Raw genomic sequence first — 9,699 nt, forward strand, 5'->3', positions numbered from 1 at the left:
CCATGAAAGATATTACTCTGAAAACAATTTCTTAGTGGGGATCACTTCAGCGCGTAGGTTTTTGGGGCTGAGAGCTTTGTCGGTACACACACCTTCTACAACGACAGGGTCATCCTTAGACCAGCCCCAGCGTTAATTTCTTCAAACCCTGGCCATGAGATGGTGACAGTCTGGCATTATCTAGACGTGCGTAGGGCTTTGAGTTTTCTATATGGACAGGACCAGGGGGCTGACAAAGACTGAATCCTTGTTTGGGTATGTTACTCAGTTGTCCCTGGGAAAGACTGTCTCCACTTCTGCCCTGAGCAGGTGGATAAGGATCAGTCAGGCATACAAGGTGTAGGGGTTAGTACCTCCAGTAGGGGTCACAGGGCACTCTATGGGGAGCAGTCACATCAGCGGCATATAGGGCCTTGCCGTCCCTAGAAGTCACTTGTAAGGTGGTGACATGGAAATTTGTCCATTCCTTTACAAAGTACTATAGGATTGACAAACTAGCCTCGGCAGAAGCAGCATTTGACAGTAGAGTGCCCTTCAGGCCCTGTAGGCACCGGAAGTTGTGTGACCCACCCAGGGGGAGCACTGCTTTTTTATGTCCCAGGAGTAAGGAGTCAAGAACTGCCCCACTCCTGGACCACCGGAGAATGGAAGATTTGTATTCACTTACCGTGAAGCATCCTTCAGGCCCTGTAGGCACCGGAAGTTGTGTGACCCACCCAGGGGGAGCACTGCTTTTTTATGTCCCAGGAGTAAGGAGTCAAGAACTGCCCCACTCCTGGACCACCGGAGAATGGAAGATTTGTATTCACTTACCGTGAAGCTTCCTTCAGAGTGGGGCAGTCCTACCCACCCTCTCTTGATGGACACGACTCCCGGTCCTTTAGATTTTGCAGTGGTTCAGTTGTTCATGAATATGGTCTAACTGATTACGTGATGTGGTGGACTGTTGCTGTTTGTTTGCTCTAATGGTTAAAATACAGGTTTGTATTTGGTTAAGCCCATGGCTGTGATGGTATTCCCCAGTTGTCTGAGGGGGAAGGAGTTATTTTTTAAGTGAATTTACAGCAGCTCGAGGTGGCTTTCGGTATGACGGGATCAGAGGATAAGCCCCTCCCCTCTGGGATCAAAGTTTGCCGGCCCTGCCTACGGAAGGGGGAGGCGCTTTCCCAGGAGTAAGGAGTCAAGGACTGCCCCACTCTGGACCACCGAGAAGGAAGCTTCACAGTAAGTGAATACAAATCTTCTAGTCACCAGAGGTCGCCATGACTTCCAGGTGCACACACACTTACACCCACCCACACATAACCCCCCCAAAGATGTTAAACAATAATATTGGTCTGCCTTAAAGGGCTGCTGTAAGGATTGCCAAAATAATGCATATAAAGTATTTTTTATGTCACTATCCTAATCACTGGGGGGTCACGGCTTAGAGGTTAAGACACCTGAGTTGCAGACTGGTCGGTAGCTCGGCAGTTCGAGACCCTAGTGCTGCGTGATGGAGTGAGCTCCCATCTCTGGCCCCAGCTCCTGCCAACCTAGCCGTTTGAAAGCAAGAAATTGCAAGTAGGTAAATCAGTAAAGCTTTGGTGGGAAGGTAACAGCATTCCGTGCGCCTCGGCGTTTAGCCATGCCGGCCACATGACCACAGAGACGTCTTCGGACAGCGCTGCCTCCTTAGCTTGGATACGGAGATGAGCACCGCCCCCTAGAGTCAGATTTGACTGGCTTTCGAGCAAGGAAGATCTTTACCTATCATAATCACTATGCTAATTGAACACCTTGATAAGAAAGGAAACCACAATCACAACTGAGGTCGCATTGGATAGTATTGAGCTTCCTAATGAATTTTAATTCAGCAGTTTCAGACTAGAGTCTTCGTTTTTGAAGTACTTTTCCTGAATGACAACTTTTTAATTTAGTGGAATTTAGTGGCATACATCCTCCTGTGAGACTGAAAGGTTCTTCTGTCGCTGGCTTCTGAATGTTGCCAGTTCTTTACATCAGACTCATATGCATTTTGCATAGTGGCCGACCTGTTTGTCCTGTGTGGTGTGGAAGGGTGTTGCTGGCATGTGATCGAGACTGGATTCCCTGATAGTATGACTGGTACTGGTAGATCCTGTAATCTTGCATCAAACACATGCTCCACATTTTGATTAAAGTGACTTATAAAGGATTTTTTTAAAAAAATGGATGTCCATCTCTTCCATTTGCAATCTGACAGAGCAGGGTTCTTTGTGACAGAAAAGGCAGAAGCAGGATCTTGTGGCTGCTTGTTCTCTGGCCAGTGAACAGAACCAGGCTGGTTTTTCTCCTTGCCTGGGTGGCATTCCTGGGGGGAAGGCTGTAAAACCTCCCAGTGGTCCTCTGGCTGGCACCAAAAGCCTGTGTCTTGCTCTTCACCTCGACAGGCCTAGGGCAGCTGGCAGGTAGAGAAGAAAGCCTCTTTCATAATGCAATCCTATGCAGGGTTACTCCAGACCAACTGATTTCATTGGGCTTATACTGGAGTAATTCTGCACAGGGTTCCACTGTCAGTATTATCGATTCTGTTGCTCCTTGTTTGTTTCTATGTGTTATCAATCTGTATTTCTCTCTTCCTTTAACAGGTTCACCCACTCTGTTAGTTTTTCTGGTCACTCTACGCTTGGCTGGCATTCTGTAATGTCATTCCCCCGCACAGTTGCACACACTTTATTTATCATAGTGTGATGATTGCACAAGACCAAAATTTGCTCAATACACACAAACTGGCAACGATACCAGATTATAATAAGGAAATTAACAATTGCCTTCTGAGTCATAATTTATCAAACAGATGGAATTGATAATGTAGTTTTATGGAGAGGGAAATGGAAGGTTATCGTTGACCTAATAACAAGGCTGTTTTAAATTTGTCAGTGACCACAAAGCAAACGAAATAAAACAACCATGCAGTGACAATTGAAGATGTAACTGAATTTTATTCCAGTGAAGAATTAATCAATTTTTTCCAGCATCAGCTTCCATGAGTCTGAGCTCACTTCATCAGATGCATTGGAGTGTACATCCATTATGCTGAGTATGCCCTTGGAGCCTCAATCATCATCTCATCAGTCTCCCAAAGATCCTTCTTCTGGTGATGAAGGTTTTGGAAACTATGAAGTTCTTATGTGTCCTCTGAGTGTTCTTGATTGCAGAACTATAACATTTTAAGATGCTCAGAAGAATCTGTAAATACTCCATGCAGTGAACTGCACATAGATATGCAATACGCATATTTGGCACATAAATAAAAGGCCACTAGTGGAATTCATTCTAGAAGAATTTATCAGAATTTCTCACTTCAGCCTATTCTTACCTGTGCAGATGGCATTCATGCTGAATTTTTTTTTGGTCTTTCTGCAAACCTCTATTCCTGCTTGGTGTTCCAGCCTGTCCTGTGGCCAGAGTACTCCTTCTGGAATTTGTGGGATGCTGTTATCCAGTACCAGATGAACCACAGCGCTTTGCAAGTAAGACCCATAGAAAGTATGAGGCAAAGACAGAATAGTAAAACAAAGGACATACTTTATATATTAACTTTGCTAATCTCTTAAATCTCGGAGTGGCTGTAATGCTAGTTTTTCAAAGAGTTTACTGCTTTAAAGAGTTGAATCAGCATCATCGGGTCATTTGGGGGGGGGACGCGGGGGGACGCCATCCCCCCGGGTGAGGTGCGGGAGGGCAGGGCCTGGAGCTCCCTGCTGGTGCCCACTGGAGGTCGCCGCCGGCTGTGGGGAGGACACACTTCCGGTGATGTCAGGGGGTGTGGCATATGCTAATGAGTTATGCTAATGAGTCCCCCTAGCTCTTTTTCTACGAAATGACCCCTGAGCATCATAATTCTGAATATGGTATGTATCTTAGCTCTGCTCACAATGGTTGATGCTTTCCTCCAACTTCAGTGGTTTTTTCTGCCAGTAGAAGAGCTAAGTTAGGGGAAGACTCCTTAAGCTGAAGGAAGGCTTTTGACTTTTCTGAGCAGATTGGTAGGATACTGGACATGACCGATATGTGTGAGCAAGGACTGAAATGATGTCATACTGGCCTTTGTCTTTCTCTTTGTGCATGGAGCTTTCCATTGTTCCTATATATTCCTGCTTCTGTTTGGAACAATAGCAGTACAAGTCAGAGAGATTGGGGTAAGGAGTGGGACAGAGCAGAAGCACTCCTCCTGTATCAATAGTGGTGCTTCACAGAACACCATACACATTGAGGCCACTATAAAACGATACTTGAGGTCAGAGAGTGTAACAATAAATAGTGGTCTGGATCATCTTTCTGCCAGGTTTCCAGAGAGTTACTGTTGAGTCTTCAGAGTGGTAGATCACAACATTACAAAAGATCTCTTAACAGGGCCTCAAGCCACTGAATCAACGGGCTGCATACATAGGACTGTGTGCAAAAATCTCTGTGCACTGTTCTGTGGGAAAGATTATTGATGCTGAATTACAAGTGGGCAGGTGATGGGCAGGAGGTAAAATAGGGTTGGAAGGGGGGATCCGAAGCTCAGAAAACTTGGAAATGTTTCCCTGGAGGGATTTTTGTAGGCACTTCTGGACTTTAGAGTCAAACCTAAGAGCACAAAAAAGGTTGGTTTGTGCTTCTTGCCTACAGCAGAGAGAAACTGATAAAAATGCTATTTTTTTTTAAATTCAGAAAGCCAGAGAGCTGTACCTGGAAGAAAGGAAATGGCAGCAGCTAGAAAACGACAAGACGTATGTAACTGAGAAGCTGAAACAAGAAGAGTGTGCATCCCCAGGTGATCCTCAGCGTCGGCGGGACCTCTTTCAGGAATGCAAAGCTCAGCGAGAAGAGAGGATCCAGGGCTTTTTGCAGGCCTTGGAAAAGAAGAGAATGGACTTCCTTGTAAAACTAAGCAAGGTGTCCGCATGACACAAAGGAACTTGTAAGGGGAGGGTGGTGAAGAGGAGGAAGCATGTAAGCCAAGTTAGGATCCATGCAGCTACTGTTCAGAGTGCTTTGTTCAAAAATGGGGTCTACTGAAGGTCTTGTTTTCCCAGTAGACATGGCAGCAAGGCTCTCTCTCTTTTTTTAACCTCTTCTTATTTCTGGTGGTTATCCAGACTGTTGGAACACGTTACTGATTCCTAATGTAATACAGTTTAAGAGGTGGTGGAACACACAGTTAGCTGTAGAACTGGTCAATAAAAGACAACATTGTGTAGTGGTGTGTGTGAAAGAAGTGCTGTGTGCACATGGGCTTCTTTTTTTGTGCCGTTTTCCCAAACTGCAGTCTTTCTGCGTTGCTCTTTCAGGGCTTTTTGAGAGGTTGTTTGCGATGTGGCACAGGGAGACTGCACTTGTTAAAGTTTAAAACTGCAAATATATGCACTTGGGAGGAAGCCCTGCTGACCCTGGCAGGGTTTAGCTCTGAGAAATCCTGCAGTAGGCTATAAGTGAAAAACTGTATAAGAGCTGTATAAGAGAAAAACCCTGTTGTATGCACACCAGTGTGTGTGTGGTGAATATGAGCCCCATGAGTTCTAGAGAGGCTTTATTGGTCTTCTTCTGCTAGTGAGGTAGACTGGCTATCCAATCTCTTTTTGTCCTTCCATATCTAGTTCCTTGAGTCCTTGGTGCCAGAGACATTGGAATTGGAGGGCAAATGTGCTTGCAGAACAGCACAGGTGGCCATGCTGCTGCACTCATTTTAATGTTCCTCTTGCTCAAAGAGCCTTGCAGAGCTTTGGACAGACATATTGACCACAATCCAGGTTATTCTACATGTCCGTATCTAATGTTGCGTTCTTCGCTTTTTAAAAAAAGTGTGTGTACATGAATGCGTGTGTGGTGTTTTTAGTTTTTACTTTTTGATGGCACTTGTCCGTTTTTTAAAAAAAATTGAAAATTAAGCATGCTGGTTGCAGCTGGAAGATGATGATTGCAATATCAAACAAAATAAAACATTTTCATGACAGGCATCTTTTTAAAAAGAGCTGAACGTTATTAAGAGTTTCTGTTTTTCTAAAAGCTAAGTGAACCCCAAAGTTTAATGATCTTTTAAGCTTTTCAGGCTGAGGATGAGCAGACTGCTGATTATTGGGAAACTTGTAATTCAACAAGCAATGAAGAGAGATGCATCCTTTGATGCAAGTAACAAATGCTGTATACAGAAATATTTGTTGACCAGTAAATTCAGAACTTTGTATGTGCAAATTCCCCCAACAGGGCAAATGTCAGCTCCCTAAAGCTGACTCAGAAAAGGAAAACAGCACTGGGAGGGGAAATCATCTAAGCCCCTTGCCCTGCTTGTTGTAATCCTGGTCTGGACTGTAGGTCCTACATGCCTGGGAATTAAGCTTCATCTTAGAATTCCCAGTACATGTCTGGTTTGTCAGGGCACAAAAGCCCCAAAAGCAACACATCACAAACATAGGTACTTTGTCAGGACCTATACCAAAATAACATTTGTAGGTTGGTGTTTCTGTGTTTACGGTGATGCCTGGAAGCATGCCATGATATGAAGTTCAGGTTCCCCCCCAAAATTCCTTGGTGACAGTAAGTCTCCCTATAGTGCAAAGATTTGGAATCTAATTTTCATCACCTCTCCCTCCCTAAGCTTCATTTCAGGAAGAATAGTGGACTGCAGTGAGAGGCAGGAAAGTTCTGTTCTGCTGATGGAAATACCTTCCACTGGTGAGAAGTTTAGTCTGGCTCAAACCCTAAGACATGTAGTCAAAACAAAATTAATTCAGATCCCAGGCACTGCACACACGGACTGCCTAGAGGAAGCTCTATGAATGCATTCATTTATACCATGTTTCTCCTACATCTATAATGGGTTCTTGAGGCAGCTTACAAAGAATAGGGCCAACCTCCAGGTGGGTCTGAAGATCTCCTGGAATCATAGCAGATCTCCCAACTACAGAGATAAGTTCCCCCTTAGGGTTGGCAGCTCCAGATAGGGAAATGACTGGAGATTTGGGGGTGGAACCTTAGGAAAGAAGCAACCTCAGCATGATATAATGCCCATAGAGTCTACCCTCCAAAGCAGCCAACTTCTTCAAGGGCACTGATCTGTGACATGTAGAGAGCAGTTGTAATTCTGGGTAATCTCCAGCCCCCACATGGAGGTTGGCAAGCCTAGTTCCCTGTGAGGAAATGGCATTATATGGCTGTGAGGTCCCTTCCTTCCTCAAACCCTACCTTCCCCAGGCTCCAGCCCACAAATCTCTTAAGAATTTCCTAACCTGAAATTGACAACCCTATCTCCTTCCCACCCAACAGCCAACCTACCTTTATCTGACCATGACCCTCTGTCTTCAGCTTCCCCCCACCCCAGCAGCCTCCGCCTAGGAAAATTCTGGCCCATTTGTGTGGTGCTGGCCACTGGGCCAGGGCCACTTGCATGGTAGGAATCCTCAAGGACTTGTGGGGTGGAACCTCACTTTCCCCTGCATCCCCCTCCCTGCACTATTTCTACCCTTCTTTCCTCCCCATACGCTCTCCTCTTTTCCTGCCTCATTCTCTCCTTCTCAGCCATTTAGCAACCTACCTTTTATCTGCCATCTTCAGCTATATTATTTATTTACTTTTATATCCCATCTTTCTCCGCAGTGGGCAACAAAGCAGCTTATATTATTCTCCTCTCCTTTTTATCTGCACATTATTCTCCTCTCCTTTTTATCTGCACAACAGCCCTGTGAGGTAGGTTAGGCTGAAAGGATGTGAACTGGTCCAAAATCACACTGTGAGCTTCCATAGCAAGATTGGGATTCAAACCTGGGTCTCCCAGACGCTACCCGAAGCTCTAACTGCAACACCACATTGGCTTTCATAGGGTGGCTGCTGTTGAACAGTAGGATATATTACAACAAACAGGACCACGGTGTATAATAGCTAGTAAAACAGTAAATCACTGTGTACAATTAAACAATATTTGTTGGTTTTTATATGCAATGTTTAGAATTCAATTATTAACAAAATTACAACAATAACACTACAATATGTGATATAAAGCTTAGCAGTACATACGGAGTAATACAGTACTAGTTACAGACAAAACGACGGATTTCTTGTACACTATCCGTTTGCATGTCCTTCGGGTTTGTCATTCTGTAATTATTTCTTCATTAGAATGAAGTGCTGCAAGCTGCAATGGAGTGTAACATGCTTAATAACCAAAAACATAAAAATTATTCTAATATATCGAGGAGAATTTTACATTTCAAAATGCTGCAATGGAGTGTAACATGCTTAATAACCAAAAACATAAAGATTACTCTAATATATCGAGGAGAATTTTACATTTCAAAATGCTAATTCTTATACAATTTTTTTATGTACGCTACCGCGCTTAGATTCTAGAAAAAAGCAGACAAGCACAATATGTATTTCACAATTCTCCAATGACAACACATACAAAAAAAATTCAAAATAAAGAGAACATTTTAAAATTTACCAACCTGGTGACTGGGGAGCTCCTATAGCAAGCTCTAATGTGACTGGGTCTACAGCATATAATAATTGGCTAAGCTTCCCTCAGTGTGGCACAATATCTGAATGGAAAATAGGCTGCAACAGGTGTTATGTTTTAAGATGGCATGTTCTATCTTAAAGGTACCCTGACCATTTACAGAAAATAACTCAAGTCTAATTCCTGATTTAATCCTGATGGAATCAGTGTGTGTAGCCTGAAGATAAATTCAGCTTCTCTTTGTAATAAAACGCGGGATATATCCACTTGATTATAGGACTGTGATCTGTAATGAAACAATGGTTTACTGTTTTACTAGTTGAACAGTAGGAGGCAGCCAGGCCTAGTTGAGTCATGGAAGTTGTTTGGTATCAAGTCATCCAGAGGTTGCTTCCTGGCCTGGGGTTGCCAATCTCCCAAGTGAAATCTCAGATTTACAACTGAATTCCAGATGATAGAGATCTGTCCCCCTGGAGAAAATAACTTTTTGGGGGGTGGAATCTGATATTATATTTAGCTGAGTCCTCTCCCTTCCCCAAACCCTGCCCTCCTCAGACTCCACCACAAAATCTCCAGTAACTTCCCAACCTGGAGGTTGCAATTCTAGCCAGGCCTGGCTCCAAGATGCCCTCCCTCATAGGCCCAAATAGATCAGGAAAGGGCCATACCCCCTCCCCTTGCCTTTTATTGACAGAACCAAGCCTCAGGACTCTGTGGTTGCCTAGCAACAGCCTTCCACAGCAAGATGGGGACCTGAGCCTGGGTCTCAGATCCTACTCTGAATTTGCTACACCACACTGGCTTTCAAAGGGTGGCTGCTGTTGAATACTAGTAAGCAGCCAGGACTACTTGAGTCATGCAAATCAGGTGGTATCAAGTCACTCAGAGAGTGCTGCCAGGCCTAGGTTTGCCAACCTACAGGTGGGACCTGGAGATCTCCCAGAATTACAACTGAACTCCAGATATCTGTCCACCTGGAGAAAATGGCTGCTGTGGAGGGTGGACTCTGTGGCATTATACCATGCTGAGGCCTCCCCCCCCTCTCCAAAACCTGCACTCCTCAGACTTCATCACAAAATCTCCAGGAACTTCCCATCCTGGAATTGGCAACCCTGGTCAGGCCTGGCCACAATGAATTCTCCCTCAAAGTCCAAAATAGGCCAGGAAAGGGCCCTGCCCCCTCCCCCTGCCTTTTTACTCACAGAAACTGAAGCTTGGAATATGGTGGTTGCCTAGCA

The 9,699-nt window shown here is 44.5% G+C and overlaps 1 protein-coding gene across 1 annotated transcript in view; it reads left to right on the forward strand.

Moving 5' to 3' along the window:
- Positions 1–6,023, forward strand: part of DHDDS (dehydrodolichyl diphosphate synthase subunit) — a 44,240-nt gene extending 38,217 nt beyond the window's left edge. Inside the window, exons 8-9 of the mRNA XM_015411209.1 lie at positions 3,392–3,494; positions 4,681–6,023. Of these exons, the coding sequence (XP_015266695.1) occupies positions 3,392–3,494; positions 4,681–4,917 (340 nt within the window). The 3' untranslated portion in view covers positions 4,918–6,023. The remainder of the gene's footprint in view (positions 1–3,391; positions 3,495–4,680) is intronic.
- The last annotated feature ends 3,676 nt before the right edge of the window (positions 6,024–9,699 follow it).

Source organism: Gekko japonicus, unplaced genomic scaffold, assembly GCF_001447785.1.
Source record: "Gekko japonicus isolate JY-2015 unplaced genomic scaffold, Gekko_japonicus_V1.1 scaffold1145, whole genome shotgun sequence".
NCBI classification, from domain to species: Eukaryota; Metazoa; Chordata; class Lepidosauria; order Squamata; family Gekkonidae; genus Gekko; species Gekko japonicus.